Source organism: Falco naumanni, chromosome 4 (genome assembly GCF_017639655.2).
Source record: "Falco naumanni isolate bFalNau1 chromosome 4, bFalNau1.pat, whole genome shotgun sequence".
Lineage (NCBI taxonomy): Eukaryota > Metazoa > Chordata > Aves > Falconiformes > Falconidae > Falco > Falco naumanni.
The window spans coordinates 103,156,483-103,175,090 of record NC_054057.1 but is presented as its reverse complement, the minus strand read 5'-3'; the positions used below and the strand labels follow the sequence as shown (position 1 = coordinate 103,175,090).

Below are 18,608 nucleotides of genomic sequence, written 5' to 3'. Positions count from 1 at the left end.
ATAACAGTGGAAAAGCAGATAGAATACAAGAGTCATAGCCAAGCATATAGCAAATGTCTCAAGAGATGTAATGCCAATAGAAATTATTTGAAGTATCACCTAGAGACAATGTAATAACACGTATAAAACGCAGATGACAGCTTTATCCAGGAATCTAGGGAGTGAGCATCTTTCACCAAAAAAGAATAAAGGCCCTGCAAACAAAAAACCACTAAATGTTGCCTACAAGCAGCAGCCTTAGCCCAGTGAAACAGCTTTTGAAACAAGTATTCAACAACTCTCATCTCTGCCTATACCTCGTTATGCAATCCCGGAATGATGCAAAGGGCAGGGTGGGAAGGGAAAAGGAGAACAGCCAGAAAACAGAGGGACAGCAGTGAGTTCAACACCTTGCTCTCTGCCCGGGTGCAGAAACAGCCTTTCTCAATTCCGGATCAAGCCTGCCATCTTCTGGGATTCAGGTTCAGGCCAGCACGCAAGCTGAATGCTTTTCTTTCTTAAGGCAGTAATCAAGATTTTTTTGATCCCATTCAGGATGAGGAAATGCAATCCATACCAAGTTTTGTAAGACAGGATGATTAAACATATGTTTAAACTTGTACTTGCCTCTGGGGCATATTTTCTTCAGTTACAAAGCCCATTTCATGTGTGCATGAGACTTAAGTCAGCAGTTGGCGACTGCTTTTACTTTAACCATTTCGGCACATTCTCTCATTTGTCACTGTTTCTGGGTGTGCTACAGAAGCTGATATGAGTCATCCTCTCCATGTTCTATGTTGCTCTCCTGGATCTTTACCCACTTCTTTTAAGGGACTGACTCTTGAACTGCAAGTCCCAGTGCAAATGATTCCTCCGTAACAATTTTCAATTGCACTGCTCCTTTTATGGGCAGAGAAGTACATTAAACAAACTAGGAAAGTCAGGTAAGATATAAGTGATTTTTTTTTAATCTATTTGGCAGATATTTATCTGCTTTATTGAAATAGTCTATGATAAGCATTAGGTTATGCTAACTACCCTGAATATTCTCCAGCTTTCCAAGAAAAGTATTTCCTGTCTTTGCAGTAAGACATTAATAGAAAACAACTAATTCAAGGCCTCTTGCAAATAAGATGAGTGTTATCTAGCTATCTAAAGTGTTAATCTGCAATTTATGCAACTTCCTTTCTTGCAAACACTGTAACCTTGTGTTCTCCAAACATGTATGTGCCTTTTATAATCACAAACATCTGCAGTTAAACTGCATTTGACTAGAGCCATTTTAATTCAGTTCTTCAGGATGACTCATTTCTACTGATTGAACAAGGATGTAGGAAAAACAGGAAAAGTTGTTAAACTTGTTTCTCTTCTCACTCTAATTCCAGACACATAATTCTTCCTTCATCAGTTAGCAGCTGGCAAAAGCAGCAACAGAATTATGATTATTTATGTCACGAAACCTTACTTCCCACACAAGTTCAGAGTCAGCTTGAGTACTTGTCTGTCTTTGAGCTACAAATATGCAGAAATTTAGCTACCCTATTCTGATCCTCATAAAGAAGGGCTGTGTGATTAAAACCACATGCATTAAAGGTAAGTATCTACCATGTGGTATCTACATACTACCTCATCATGAAAATGCAGATTCTCAGCTGTTCACCACTGTTTTCCTGTCTTACTTTTACTCATATTCCAGTCACAGGCATGTCAGTTCAAGCATCTTTCTAATCTCAGGTGACCCTGTTATTTCTATTTAGTTATTGAATAGCAGATGAATTAAAAAAAGAAAAAGTTTTAAATAAGTTTGCACGATACCACTGAATAACTACTTTTGCTATACCACAGTTTCCAAATTTTAAAGCTCAGATGAAACAATAATTACAGACACTAACATAACCCATATGTTCAGGGAGCGATCTGATATCTAGCCACTGGGCAGAACTTCACTGTAGAACCATTTTCCTTATTTAATAAAATCACATTAAAAGCAAGCTGTGTAATTGTAAGCCTGGTGGGTCCTTAGTAAGTAAATGACTAAAAATAGGTTTAGCTCAGCAACAGCTGTTAAGAACCTAGAATTACAGAAGTGAGAAAGTACTTCACAACTGTGGTCAGAGCTCAGCCACAGTAAGCCCAACCACTACGGATTGAACGGACTGTATTGCAATAGGAATGCTATTTAAAAGCACACAGTCACATAATATGTTGTCTGGGAAGTGTGAGAGTGCACCTAACAAACATTTTGGGCAGCCTGAGGCTTTCCCTCCTCAGTCTGTCTTCCTTTCCCCACGTTCCACCCTGCACACTTGTTTAAATGCTAACCTGCATGTCTTGCTTTCCTGATTGTTTTATTCCCATCATCTGTGACTTAAAAAAAGGCTAGCCTCCAAAAGAAACGTGCTGTTAGAAGCAGGCTAACAAAATCAGTTAGTGCCTTCAACACTCTAGTCTTTTTTTCAGTGGAAAAGCTTTTAAGTTTTGCTCTTATAGTAATTTACTCACAAGTTAATTTTACAGTGAATTAGTCCCAGTAAAGTCAACAGAACTGCACTGTGTTCATAATATTTAAAAAATTGGCTATCTTCACAATATCAGTTTTACATTTTTCTTGTGACATATTGTATACAATACTTAAGAACTGAAAAGAGGGATTTAATTCTAAGAAAAATAACTTTAAAGTAGGCCTATACAATTCTTGGGCTGGCTCTATAAATTCTTACACCTTCATACTGCTCCACTGAAGTCAATACTCTCACTACATGAGCCTACTTCCTTCCTTTGATCAGACAGCTACATACTGCATGCATATTTTTGAAGCCAGGGAATCTTTTTCCAATCATTTAAAACAGTAATGGTCCCCTATGAAGCTCTTACAAACCCTAGAAAACAAGCACACCCCATACTGCATCCAGTTATGCAACAGCACCGAAAATAAAGATCAAACCCAAATTTTTATTCATAAAGCTAATGTTTTTAAATAGTGACTAATTCTAAAAAAGATAAGCATGAAATTTGTTCAATTTATTTGAGATTACTTTTCATAATATATTTTATAACTCAAATTTACCATTTTAGGATAAAACCCATTAGTTTTGTGGTGCTAGTAAAGTGGTCAAACCCTGTGACTCCACACTTCCTTGGTCACTGTGTCCTACTCTATACTTACTGCAGTTTTTCATCCTCTGAATTGTACCAAAACACTATTTGTAGGGCTGTGCTACATATATAATTACTGAAATAAAAATCAATCTCCTTTTGGGGAAGCTATTTTTAACCAAAATTATTTTCATGGATCAATACAGTACTGGCACAACAGAGATGGTGGCAAGTAATGGTAAAAATAGGAACAGGCAACTGAGAGGCTAAAGTGTTTTAAATTACTTTCACTGTAAGAGCCGGATTATTGCAAAGCCTTGCTCCCAAATGTTTTCTTGATGAAGAAGATAAGTAAGCTCTGGTATGTTTCAATTAATTATTTACTGTGTCTATCTACAGTGTTCTATTTCACATTTCTAAGGTTGTGATATTTAAAAAACAAAACTAAACCAACAACAACAGTAAAAGTAACAACTTTGCCTCTAATTATATGCCACAGTATACCACATTGCTTGCCTAGGGGAAGGAACAGCCAAGCACCAAACAATGTGTGAGGCTTCATGAAGACTTTAAATCACAAACTCTGTGAAGAACCCAAAACCACCATGAAGAGTTCCACTGTCTTCATCAGTCACCAATAGTATTAAGAAGAAGGAAAAAAAATAAATCTGTTTTGCTAACAAAAACTTGCATTTATCTTAATTTACACAAGCTTTTCCAGGTAACTATCACAAAGTTAGCAAATTATTACTAATTAATCAGATCAAAAATTCAAAATAAAAGAAGAATATGGAACTGGGATACCTCAAAGCAATTTTAATACGGTTTAGATTGTAAAGGTGGAGAATCATAATTTTGGTTAAAATTACTAATTTGATTCTTATTGATCAGTGGTTTTCTCACATTTTCTGACAGGCCTTAGTGCCTGAAAGAAAAGTTTCAAAATGTCATCCTAATTATCAAATACTGCAAAAGCCATGTTTTCGTCTGTAGAAGCCATATTCTAGATAACCATACTACTTAAAGAAACTACTGGAAGAAAAAAAGATAAATAAATCCTTGGTGTAGTCTTGGGTGACCTACTCAAAATAAGAGACAGAAGACCATTGTTGGTTGGGTTTTTATTCCTTTTTAAATAGAAAATTCAGGAGAAGTTATTATTAACTTGGACCATTTAAAAAGGGAGTGGAAAACACTTAAATTACATGTCTTTCTGGAACACAGAATGGCACACAACTTTTTACCCAAAATATGGGTTTATAGTTTTCTTATCAGCACATACTTGACTAAAGGAATTAATATTTGATTATATAGATAACATATGTCTGGGGACAAACCATAAACTCACTGCTGCGTTCAACATTCCTCCATGTAGAGCCAGTCTAGTTTTAAGAATTGCAGAAGCCAGACGTGCAAGAGCAAATAGGTAGTCCATGTATCCCTCAGTCTCTGGGTTTCCATATTGTACTTCTTTCTTTCCTGCATTGAAATCTCAACACACTGAATTTACAGGATAAGCTTCTAGGATCCCAAGGACAGCCCAATGAAAGATAGTTATTTTTACCCCTCTGTGTCCCTTTTCTAGAATACCCCTTTAGTTGGGAGCAATGCAATGTGTTGTAATGGTATCTAGCCCTCATACAGACAATGCTGAGCAGGAAGGACTATTATGTTGTTAATAAGCAAGAAAAGTAGGCTGGTCCAACTTAGTGAGAAAATACTGAGGCATCTTCCTGCAAAAGATTGTGTTCTAAGCACGAGGACACAGCCATATGTGGGGCAGACAGCTGACCCAGGCTCATCAGAAGGGCTGCACAGCCACAGCTGCATGGCAAGAAGCAGTGCTACGCATCACACCAGCCACTGTTACAGGAGAGAGATTGTACAACAATCTCTCCTGCATATACATGCACACTAAGATATGACAGTAAGCTTTTCTCTTTCAATGTATGCAATTAAGGACCTAGTTTTGCAATTAATTTTTGTAATTCCTAAGTTTGGTAGCTAAGTTTGTCTTCCTTCTTGCTATACAGACTGGAATTCCAATAGCTCCTCTTCCCCAAAAAGTCGCCAAAAGTAATAGTCACAAATTGTCAATTTCTCTCAAGTAAATCTATCAGAAAGCAAGTTATTCTTCTAATAAAGTTCAGTGCAGGAACATGACTGTAATTCAAGCCCCCAGTGAAACACATAACTCTTCAAAAATGACAGAGATTCTAAATTAAAGTTTTCACACAAGGTATTTAACATTGTTATTTGCACGCCACTGCTTCAGCCAAGATTAGCACCAGTACCCACATGTCTTTATAGATTACAAAAATACTTGCATGTCAGGTTGGAAAGGAAAGCTGAAACAAAAACAACCTAGCTGTTACAGCGGAAGACAAAAACCAAACAGAAAAGATTTTTAAAAGTTTCTGTCTCCAAACTCAGTTTAAGTCAAGTCAAAGTCAGAATGCACTTGAGTCCACATATAACAATGCTTGTTTATTTAGTTTAAAGATGTATAGATTTCTTTCTTCATGACAGAGACAGTTTTCAGAGAGATTTTCTCTAAAAGTGATTGCAACTTGTCATAGAAATGGGAGTGTGTTTCATACTACAGAATCTAAACGGAGAGTATTTGGAGACGGAAATGACAGAAATGGCCAAGGCACCACAAACTCAATCACAAGAGAGGTTCAGGACCCCGTATTTCAAATACAGTTTTAAAAAGCTGAAATGCTTCCTGACTTAATCCTATGTAAAAAGAAGCAACTAGCAAGATTTCATCCTGCCTAGAGGAAGTCCGTTATAAATCCACACAAAACAAGAAAATCTGGAAAATATCCAGTTTCCCTGCACCTTTGTTTTGAAAAACAACATGCCAGCCAGCTACTTCCATAGTAAGCATAGATGAATTGACACAGTTCCCACTTGCTCCCTTATCTTCAGAGTTCCTGTCTTGCAATTTTCAAAATTAAGAAACTGAGAATCTGCCAAATCAGTAGCTTCTAGAATTTCAAGGCTCTCAAGCTTTTATTTATTCAAGCACTGTTCCATACTGGCTCGGCTAACAAATGGTCATATCATCAATAGTATCAGCTAAACTTCTCAGTATTGAAACAGAACAAGGCCTTAAAATAAAAAGATTAGTCAGGATGAGTTTGGTACAATGCTCTGGGTGGTGCTCTGTTTGTGTTGAGAAAGGAATGTACTCTGAATAATCGGAGAAGATAAGGTGGGCACCTGAAGGACATAAGGAGACCATCAAGTCAGGAAATCGTTGAACAAAGGAAATTGAAAGGTCTACTCCACCTAGATCCCACCTATTGTGAATGGAATATTAGGTGTCAAAATCAAATGAGTATGTATGTAAAGACGTTGTGTAACCTCTCATGAAAACTGTATAAAATACCTAACTTTTACCTGAAAACTTTGGATCTAGCTTGTCCGGTGCGAATCGCCTAGCTCCCCAACGTTGCACGAAATAAATACCTTTGCTGCTTAAAAACAAAATTGGTCTCTGAGCAGTTGCTGTTACTCTGTGCCGGTTTGGCATCAGTATTCCTGCTTACCAACAGCAGCTTCATTTGGTTCCCATGAACTCTGCTGTGGCGCCCTCTAGCTGTCACACATATACAGCGGTCACACTAGTACTACTGCTGGCGTATTTTTTTGCTGTTCTAACCTCGATTATGTATGTTGGGGGTGGGCGGCGCAGGGGGGGACAGCAATAAAAGCAAGTGGAGCATTGCAAGTTTGAGAATCCAATTAACTTTATCTTGTGTAGGTACCAAACTATTCAGGTACAAAACTGATGGAACAGAATAGCAGAATTTGTAAATGGCTATACAAGGTAACTGGGAACACAGCAGATACTTCTGAAATTCAAACTTCCAACAGCAACTACAGTTCTTGCATATTTTGTTGGTTTTTTCCAGAAGCTTTTCCATATCTTATCAGCTTATATTCTTTTCTAGTATTTGCTCTAGAGCAGGAAAGCAGATAAAGTTTCAGATGTCCTCTTCATAGTCAGTAAATATAGTAAAAAACATAGTTAAACTATAGAACTCCCAATTCTCCACTAACATTTTTGGAAGATTGAAATTAAGAGTTCTTCCGTCTTGCACTCCTTTCCATGGACTTGAGAATTCTAGCTAGTTAGTACTGCGTGACCAGTTATACTTTACCTTCTACGAAATGGGAGAAAGTATTTTAGTGAACTATTATTTATTTCCATTTTATAATTTATCATCTAATCTATCACCAATATAAAACCACAAAAGAATTTATGGCAGCTTTATGTAAAACAGGATAGCATGCAGTAGGTAATTTATGAGAATAAAACACTCACTGGCAGGCATTAAAACATCACTTATGATTTATAAACAAGGTATAAATACATAAAAGATCCCAACTTTAAGGAAAGGGACAAGACGAAACAATTTACACTTATCACCTGAACAAAAGCACTATGCTTTTACTGAGCAAAGTACACAGCGACATTCATACAACACATGCAAATTTAGTTACAGCACGTGAGAAAGCTTCACAATGTACTAAGGGTATGTGGATAATTCCACCGAAAGTTTGCTGTATAATATTAATGTCCTTGATACTAAGTGTAGCTACACATTGTTCACATTTCAAAATAAAATATCATCAAGTTGTACACCTTTTAGTAAATAATTTATTCAAGGAAAAAGATTAAGAACTTCTGCCTTCTGGTTGTCAGTAAAAATCACCACCAGTCAATTATTTACTCTTCCCTCTGTTTCCAGGGGGCCTGAACGTAAGGCCTTATGCAACATCAAAACCTTGCACGTGCATCGTAAGTGATGTTCAAATGCTAAACACTGTCTTGCTCTGGGCTTTTGCTCTGTGGAGACTTTTGACTTGATTGAATAATTTATACTGTTACTGCATACTTCTAATAGTATACATTCCTGATCTTGCTACAACTAACACCAATTCTAACTAGTAATCACATCTGCATGAAAATAAAACAATTGAGAACCCATCTGAATGTAAATATGTTTCAAGAATCAAACCATGAAAAACCAGTAATAAAGGCATGATGCAGTAATGCAGTGTAACATTGCACTTCATTACATTGAGAAAAATGTTTATTCAGCTCTAATACAAAATCCCACAATACCAAGGAAGGGAAAAATATATTTAAAAAAAAATATCAAATATATTCCACATGTATCTAAAGGAAATTTTCACGATTGTATTTACTGCACCCACCAAGTAACAGCTGAGTTTCAGATAGTAAAGAACTCAAGCCAGCCACATCTTGCATTCATTAAACCAGACATGCATCAGACTGCTATTCAGCTTTCTTAAATCAAGAACTCAACTAAAATTCCACTGATTGCAAACATGATGCCCTTCTTAACAAACAAGATGTTGGGTTACAAAATATGAAGCTAGCAAAAGTAAAAGTAATATTGTTGGTTGATATACAGGTGGAAACACATTTAAGATGATACGAAGCACACCTAAAGTTGGCCTAAATAATTTTATCTCCTTGTAATTCAGCACAGGCCCCACAATTTACACTAAGTGATAACCTGGCTCTTGATACCACTTCTATAACCTAATACATGGTACTTAAATATAAAAGGATATCACAAAACCTGTGACAGCATATATTATTCTCTGCCCACAGAAGATTACATCTCAATAGATCCTTAACTAATCAATTTATCTTTCAGTAACAAACACTTCAGTGTCAAGACAAGTTAGTCCAAGTTTCTGCTGTCCCTGATTAGCACTCTTATAAGCTGTCACATACATACTCACAGCCAACAAAGTCTACAAGGCTAGATTCTAATTTAAAATTTTCATTTCATATTATCTTACTGATTGAACATACTTATCAAGCATGCATCCATATATACAGTGGTGACTATACAACCAGTCAGTGCAAATACTCCAGTGGTTATAGAAATATTTTCAAGTATCATGTAAATTGCAACAAACTAATCCTACAATGACACACCAAATAACTTGGCCTACCACTGACAGAGGTAAAGGGAGGGACTTTTAGAGCATATCTGCTCCGGCACATGAGCATTTCAAATTGTGGATATTTATTTAACCTCAAATCCCAAAGTAATTTTACAGTGGCTGAAAAAAGGAATCTGTTTGATCTCTTAATTAAAACAGCTAAGCATCTTAGGATATTAAATAAAAAGATTAATTTAATTCCTGAAGGAGAGAATGTTCTAACCTCTGACTAATTTAATGAAGAATTGCAGGAAGCCAATCATTAGAAACATTAGCAAGTATGACTGAACATATGTCAAAAAAATTGTAGATTAGCGTACACAAATAATATAGACAAGAACTGGTGGGCTGGAGGGGAAGGCAAATTGAAGACAATTCATTCATGATACCCTGATACTTGCTAACATCAATTGTAGTCTCCCACTATTTTAGTCAACATTACCAAGAATGTTCACAAAGCACTACACAAAAATGCCATGAAAAAAAAATGATACTAAATTCATAGATTCATAGAATCCTTTTAGGCTGGAAAAGGCCTTTCAGACCATAAAGTCCAACCGTTCACCTAGCACCACCAAGTTCATCACTAAACCGTGTCCCCAGGTGCCACGTCTATACATCTTTTAAATACCTCCAGGGATGGTGACCACCACCTCCCTGGGCAGCCTGTTCCAGTGCTTGACCACCCTTTCAGTGAAGAAATTTTTCCTAATAACCAATCCAAACCTCCCCTGGCACAACTTGAGGCTGTTTCGTCTCATCCTGTCACTTGTTACTTGGGAGAGGAGACCGACCTCCAAGTCCCACAGCCTCCTTTCAGGCAGTTGTAGAGAACAATAAGGTTCCCTCTGAGACTCCTTTTCTCCAAGCTAAACAAGCCCAGTTCCCTCAGCTGTTTCTCGCAAGACTTGTGCCCTAGACCCTTCACCAGCTCCATTGCCCATCTCTGGACACACTCCAGCACGTCAATGTCACTTTTGAAGTGAGGGGCCCAAAACTGTATTCAAGTTACAGCCTCACCAGTGCCAAGTACAGGGGGATAATTATTTCCTTAGTCCTGCTGGCCACACTGTTTCTGATACAAGCCAGGATGCTATTGCCATTCTGGGCCACCTGGGCACACTGCTGGCTCATATTCACCTGGCCATACACCAACAGCCCCAGGTCCTCTTCTGCAGGGCAGCTTTCCCAGCCACTCTTCCCAAGCTCGTGGTGTTGCATGGGGTTGTTGTGACCTGACACTCAGCCTTGTCAAACCCCATACAATCAGCCTCAGCCCATCAATACAGCCTGACCAGACCCCTCCCTAGAGCCTTCCTGCCCTCAAGCAGATCAACATTCTCACCCAGCTTGGTGTTACCTGCAAACATTCTGAGGGTGTACTTGATCCATTTGTCCAGATTGTTGATAAACAGAACTGGCCCCAGTTCAATACCACAAGTAGGATAAAAAACAGTAAAAGATATCAAACAAATGAAGAGCATGTGTTAATTCCCCAGCCCTCCTTAGACTCGGGAGTCAAGAGGGAAGCCCACAAGTCCTCCTCATCCTACCCCTTCATCTGAAGATTTGTTTCTAACTTTGTGGACGTTCCAGGAATAGTAGTATAATAGTGGGAGACATTTAAAAAGAAACTAGTTTCCAGGTATTATGCTGCTGTTAATTTAATCCTACATTAAAAAAAAAAAAGCGAAAGATTACACATTATTTCCTGACAAACATCCAGCAGGAAACATAACATTAATTTACTAGTATTTATCTAATTCTGTAGCTTTTCAAGAATATTTCTCAGACTACAAAAACAATGGAAGTTAACTTTTGTCCATATGGGTGCCATGCTTCTTGTCATGAGCTTATTTGGTTGTTTTCTACACAGTAAATAAAAAATGTAACAAAACACCAGCTAAACCCTAGGGAACAACAGCAAGTTAAAATCAACAGACTCTCAATAAAAGACTCTCATTAACACAGCTGAAATAGTCTCACTCAATGCCTCCTCAAGACCCTGTTCCCTTCATGCCAAATGCTAAAAATTACATGGTCAGTGGCAGCTTTCACAAAAAAAATTGTCCTAAAATGTAAGCATTTGTCCACATCTACCATTGAACAGTGTAATATTTTTTTCTCCAGTATGTAGAAAAAAGTGCTTTTATAAAAAGTAGAAACTATTGACTTTGTAATGTCTTCCAGGGCATGAATCTCAGGACACCACAAGACTGCACAGTACAGAAGGGTACTAGTAACAGCATTGCACAAGCATAGCAACAGCATTGGGAGATTAAGACATTTGCCATATGTGAAAGATTCCATGAGTACAACTGGTGCACTGTTGAAGTGAACAGTTTTTCCACTGCCCATCCCCCATGACACCCTGTCCCATTGTCACCTGCCAGAAACTCAAAACCAACACAAAAAATTATTTCCCTTTTTCCTTCTGTGTTGTTAAATAACACAGAATTAATTCAAACAGTTATAACAAATAACTCCTCTGCTTAATTGTAAAACTACATCTCCCAATATTGCTGTCTACTAACCTCTTAGAAAATTAGAGGTAAAGCTTACCAAACTTTTTCTTGTTCCATTGCTCCTCTGGCACATTGGTTTACTACAGCAGGGCTACTCATGGTAAGTGCTGAGCTTTCAAAATTCATTTTTTTTCTACAAAGGAACAACAATACCAACAAACATGAAAAATGTTATGTACATGAAGGATGTGTTCACTAGTTCACTAATAAATGAACATTTAAGACCGAATACAGTAGGCTTTACTCACTTAAGTAAATGTCCTAAATCGATGGGATTAATTGGATGAACACATAGAGAAGGATTTGGCAGTTTTGTGGACTTACTAGTTATGCCAAACTCAGCACTGATTGTCTTTTGTTTCCTTTTCTGAACACATGCCAAAAGAGTTGATGTCAGCAAGCCTGTACCCAGGGCTATGCGTAGTGTCAATTATGTTAATTCAGAGCAGCAGTTACAGCTAGTTGCCATGGAATGATGCACACGACATTGGGGAGAAAATTTCAATTTCTAATATGTAAAGATTTACAGAAGCTTTTTGCATATTTTAATAACTTAAGATCCATTTGTATAACTTCAGATCATACTTTGCTGATTTGCAGAAAATAACCATTCATGGCTGAAGTCACTCTCCAAAGCAGCACAAACATATTCAAACGCTGTCAATAGTAATTCCCAAGTGACAAGGGTCTATATGGCTAAAGGTGCTTCAAGTGAATCACTGGCATGGTTGAAGTCTCTAGGTAAGGAAAGTTAATTTCACCATAAAACACTTACTTTTTTTCATAACAGAATCCACAATGTTAACATGGAGCTTCTTACACATACAGATTTCCCCCCTGGCCCTTCTTTTAAAAAGCAGGGGGGGGGGGGGGGGGGGGGGGAGAATGTTAGCCATCGAAGTCATATGACTTGACACCTGGTTCCTGTTATGATCAACACAAAGACCTAATTGATTAACAGAGAACAGGTTCAACTACTAGAACATAACGAGAAAATAGGCTGTGCTTGTTAAGATAATAATTCCTTCCTTTTCAAAGAACCATTAAAAAGCTGGTTTAACCTGGTGAAACCTTGGTCAAAAACTGACTTGACAGTCATGGACAGCCTGAAAAGTTGAGCACAATGCCTATGTCCCACGAGTGGCAGGCAGATCTATCTTTGTTTCTGAATTCTGTCCATGCAGGAATGGACAGCTAGCAAGCATGTTTATTGGACAGAAGTCCTAAAAATCAGCAGCCAAAACTTGGTCCTTACTGGAATTCATGTCTTCCTTTTGCCTGCCCTTTGATGCAAACACAGCATGCAGCATTGCCACTCCAGAGAAAATAGAATGGACTTACAAAAACAGGTCCTTAATTTTGCATATTTTTTTTTTTTACATCCCTTATAATAGAAAGGCTAAAAATTCTGCACAGTCTGTTTCTGAGCAAATTTGTTTCTTGAAATCTTGTTTTAAAGATCCAGAGAAGTATTCTGAAAGGGAGAACAACAAAAGCCTCACATCTGTGAGAGCAGGAACAGAGACTGTTAGCCATCTGACCTCTTTTCAGATGAGAGCCCGACCTCAAATTTACTCCTGATTCTCAAGTTGGATAACTTTGGAAAAAAACTCAAGCCAACAAACAAAAAAAAAAAACCCACAACCAAAAAACCCAACCCAAGACAAAACAAAAAACCAACCAACCAAAAGAAAATGAAAAAACCCCACCCAAAACCCCAGTATTCTTGAAGTGGCTCAGCAGCAACGAGCGTTGAAAGTTAAATTATTGCCTCTCTAGTCTATAACACTGCAGGAAGAGGGGAGCTATTCTTAAATATATTTTCAAGCAACAATGCAAGAGTCCATACTTAAAACATGTCCTGCAATGTTCCCCTCTTTCAGGAAGCAATTTTCCTGAGAAGGTAAATTTAAACTTTTCTTTTGGCAATGAATTTCTACTCTACATTGGGAAAGCCCAGATGCTTCAATGATCATGCAGATTATGGCAACAAGAGTTTTACCTCCTCTTACAGTCCCTCATACTAGTAAGAGCAAAGGTTCAAGGCAAGGCTAAAAGCAGTCCATTAATTCTCAAAGCTGGAAGCTGAAAGATTCAAATTACAAAACCACAAGGTTGCTGTTCCAGGGGAGAAAAAAAAAAAAAGTAAAAAATCGACTGTTCACTTGTGAACTAGTACTACAGCAGTACAAGTGTTCAAGGTATGACTAAAGAAAAAGGTTTTCAGCAGTCCCCTCCCCACCCTTGGAAACATATAAGCAAACACGCCATACAAATTTATGCATTAAGACTTCCACACTGAAACTAGAGCAAAAGCAGAGGACAAAAGTGATAAAAATTACCATGTTATGAACTTTTCTATGAACTGATGATAAAGGTTAACATATATCAAACAGAAAATAAATGAAATATGGCACAAACCCAATTTATGTTCTCACATGTTCCACAAAGAAAACTATGTGAAGTAATACAGAAAGGAATACAACTTGTCAGACTTTTCAACTCCCTCACATTCCCAGGCTAATATCTGAAAATGTTAGTAACATGTTGTACTCCTTCCCATCAACAACCTCAGGATCTGCTACTGGTGTTTTCTGTCACATAAAAGGAGGGCATCAAGAGGCCAGCATCTATTCATTCTGATAGCAAGATCTCATCCACCACACCTTCAGAAAGAGAGCTATGCTGGATATGACAGCAGGCTTTTTGGATACCAAGAGTCATAGTTTACATCAAGACATACAGCCATACTCTTGCAGCCTCCACTGCTTGGTTTCCAATAACATGAGAGATGTGCCAAGTCACCCACTAATTAAACAAAAGCATTCTTCGCTTGACACATGTGGAGGACAGAGACGTAGCAGCCAGTGGGTACAATGCTGGGCAAGCATCCTTCCCCAGCTACCACTGACAAAAGGGGTACAGGAGACACCACCACACCTGCCTGGCCCTCTCCTGTCCTCTGCACGGCAGCAGCCAGGAGCACACTTCCTCCAGATGGGAGCAGGTGGTGCAAGGCATCCCTCCAGCTTTCCACCGAAGAACAAACAATGCTCCAACAATACTCACCATGTAATCCCTGTCTGCTGTAGCATAAACTCCTAGCACCTCGAACTATTTTGTCTGTATCAGCCAGTTTCTTTCCAAGCATACTCCTCCTTCCTTGCTGTCTTTTGAGATGGAAGAGATTGTTAAAGTTTTGAGACCAAGTGTCCATTCAGTGCTGCCGTCCAGCAGCACTTCTCATTCACACTTTGGAGGCTGGACAGCAATGAGTCAGACAAGCTTCTGGAAAATCATCAGGGATATTCTTTTGTCATCCTATTTCTGACAACTTGTCTACACAGGTCCTAGTTCACTCTTTACCAGGAGCAACAGGTAATTAAACAGCTGATCCCCATATCACTCACAAGTTTTATGGCCCTGTCAAAACACCAGAACTTTTTTTATGTCTAAATGACAAATGGAAAATTGATATCCATCTACACGTTCCAAAGCCATGGATACCAAATATTACCACTACCTCTTCTCCTTGAAAGTCATTGCAATGAAAAATTCTCAGCCTGTAGATCCTACCCTGACTCATTGTTAGGCCACAGACTGCTCTTAGACTCTTTCTTCAGAATAAATAACTACTTTTAAAATAAACACTTCTCAGTTTTAAGATGTAGAAGGGGGTATCTTTTTTCAAGCATTAAGAATATTTTGTGGAAGTCTTTCTAGTTAACACAAACTGCTTCAGTAGGTCTAAAACAAAACTAAACTGTTCTGTTGTGGAAAGAAAAGTTACTGTTAGGCTTATAACTCTCAAAAAAATAATTTTTTTATCTTCAAAGTGAACCACACAAAATTAATGTTAAAACTGGCAAAGTAAAATTTTGTTTGGAATATACTGGTTTAGGATTTATTCAACCAGAATACTAACACTACCCCCAGAAATCTGCCTCCAGTAATAATAACATCTTTGAAAATTGAATGCAATTCAAGAAGCAGAGGAATAATGTTCAGAAAAAAATAAGCAATTCACAGGTGCTTCTTTCTGTTTCACCATCCAACTCTTGTTTGGACTTGAACTTTATGGCATAGGCACTATACATGATAGAACTTGAAGGAGGAAAATAAATCTATCATCTTTCCTCTTAACAACTTGAAGCCAGATGCCAACGCAAGTCAATGAATATTAATTAAAGAGACTCTGCTTCAGATGTATTTTGTTCCTCATCCCTCCTCCGTTTGTACACTGAACCTTGACTGTTCCTGATAAGGAACACGCACTTTAATTAGGTGTTGTCCTAGAGATCATGCTGTGCTGTAATAGGAGGAAGTGGGCAAAAGGCAATTCCAGAACAAAAACATAGGAAAACAATGTCAAAGGCATTATTTATAGCAGCTATGTTTAACGCTACTGTCACTGCCTTCTTGAGAGAACAGCCTTGAAGAAACATCCTTGCTGGTTTTGAAGAGACATCAGAAATTTAGCATACTTAAGTCTGCTATGACCAAGTACAAATTGTTTAATACTAGAGTACCCAGAAGGAAGCATGCACCCCAAAATTCTCTTAAGTTACCTCCACAAAGAAACTAATTTTTATGATTCCATTAAAATAATTAATTTAGATTATCTAATGCATTACCAGTTTTTCTGCCTTAGAGTAGTTTCTTACATACCATAATAGCACAGAAGAGCATTTAAGTGTATTTTAATCATTTAGATTTAGATTTCATTCTTGAAGTTCTGCAATTGACCTTAAATGGATGAAAATAACAGAGGGAGAAAAGGGATCTAGTACAGCACAGCACTCAAGCTTCCAAACACCTGCACAGAACAGCATTACAGCACCATTTGAACAGAATAAAAAAAATGTGAAAGTTCAAGAAAAGCATTGAAGCCACAACACTGCACGGGCTCAAACCAGCCTGTGATTTATAGCTAGCAGAATGGGGAAAGTATTAGCCAAGCATCTGAAATATCATGATTCCCTAAACAAAGCCCATTTTCTCTTTCTCTCTCTTTTTCTTTTCTTTTGCCTTTGTTACAAGGTGTAGATACACTTTGATCCTCAGGCTAAAAAAAAAATCTTTTTTCCCCTTTCCCTCCACTCCGTATTTGTATCTCTAGACAAGTAAGACATTCACAGTAGCAGCAGTTAAAAAATATCATTCAACAGCTGTTAAGTACAGTTAAAGTAAAAATAGCCAATATCTTCTGATAAAGCATGTTCCCACAGATCCTTACCTTCACCAAAACGTGTTGTATTGTTGAAACAGTATCTTGTTATACTTGGTTGATAAGAGAACTGTGAAAAAAGCTTTACTTTTTACACTAAGACCCCTCAATGCAGAAACTAGTATCCCTTTCAAAGAAAAAGAAAGTAGTAGCATCACTATAGCAATGTGCACCTACTACAAAGAAAAAAATTAGGAGTGTTACACACCATCATTCTCTCAAGCAAAAGTCTTTATGCACACAAAACCTGAACAATAGACTACTAATTAGCAAGCGTGCATCCTAACATCTTTAATTTTAAAGAGCTGATTTTCCACTTCCTTACTAGCTGCACAAAAATGTGTAATTTTGAGTGAACAAACATATTTTTGGTTTTCTGACAAGTTGCATTTCTATACACAAAGTTAGCAAGCATGTACTATCTCACACCTTGACAGCACTCAGCTCCTAACCAGAAGCCACTTTAAGCAAATAGCTGTTGAAGAGCAGATTTAAACTTTAAAACAAACTTCATTATTTAACTGCGTAACAACAAATACCAAAACCAATCTTCTACCCAGATTATTTTTCTGAGGTGTTTAGACACTGCAGTTGCCAAATATCTTTATATCACTAAAGCATACTTCAGTAAAATCACAGTGAAAACTCAAGAAGCTCTTGAAGAGTATTTCTCCTGACTACAACTCCAAGTAGTAGGCGTTGCTGAGAGACTTCACATTGCGTAATCACTTCAGTCCAAGCCTAGCATACCATAAAATGTTTCACACACGCTGTAGTTATTTCAAGTAAGTTTTGACCTCAACGAACACATGGGGCATACCATTACCCACCCTCTTGAAGTCTTTAAAAATGCACCTGATGCACTAAAGAATGAGGTTTTGGAGAACCTTTTAAAATACGTATCTTTGAAAGGGATTTTACTGCTGTCCTTGAGGCATCTCATTAAAAAGTTACCTTTTGTCCTCTTAAGCAGCACGAATAAGTTTTACATAGGTACTTTACACAAGTGTATACACAAGGATACCTGAAGGAAGTAGTTCAGAGAACCACAGGCACCGTACGTAACTTTTCACTCCATATTTGGTGATTCCATCAGAACTCTCCAACATAAGACAGAAGAAACTTTAAAATAATATAATGATTCTGTCCCACAGCAAGTATTAAGTTTGGCTCCCTCTCCCATACACACACACTTGTGAGAGACGACAAGTGTGTTGTGGCCATATATAAAAGCCATATATAAAAGACAGTGTTTATTTTTTAAACAGCAAGAATGTTACACTTATTCCCAGCACAAAGTGTATTAAAAGACAAGAGTTAAATAAATAAAGTTCATACCAGGCTGAAGCCAGACCATGGCAAACATGGAAGTATGTTCCATGCTGGAGAAATACAGCCTACTATGAGACACTGTTCTCAATTGGACTAGTCCTTCAGTTTCCAGGACATAGCTTTTTTCCCCAAAAAATACCAAAAGAAAAGGAAGATAACCGATTACATTACAATTCATCTCACACCACCTTCACGAAAGCATATGCAGAAGTTTACCAGCACCAAAGAGAGGATGCGGTTACAACTCTGATATATTTGAGAACCATTTAAATATATCTATATACTAAGACACCAGCATCAGGGAAACCACAAGCAGGTACATGCACCTGCTTATTCCCAAAATAGAAACACGGATTTTTCCTGAGCTGGTTACCGCTGTGAAAAATAGGAGTTACAAAAGAATTCAGACTATCCTGCGTATCATATAACACTATACATTGCTTCAATATAGA

General features: G+C 37.7%; 1 protein-coding gene across 1 annotated transcript in view; it reads right to left on the bottom strand.

Annotated features, from left to right (window-relative positions):
- The window catches only part of ARHGEF3 (Rho guanine nucleotide exchange factor 3), a 135,911-nt gene extending 117,638 nt beyond the window's left edge, over window positions 1–18,273 (bottom strand). Inside the window, exons 1-2 of the mRNA XM_040592646.1 lie at window positions 18,163–18,273; window positions 11,635–11,730 (exon numbers count right to left, since the gene is read on the bottom strand). Of these exons, the coding sequence (XP_040448580.1) occupies window positions 11,635–11,723 (89 nt within the window). The 5' untranslated portion in view covers window positions 11,724–11,730; window positions 18,163–18,273. The remainder of the gene's footprint in view (window positions 1–11,634; window positions 11,731–18,162) is intronic.
- Window positions 18,274–18,608: the final 335 nt, after the last annotated feature.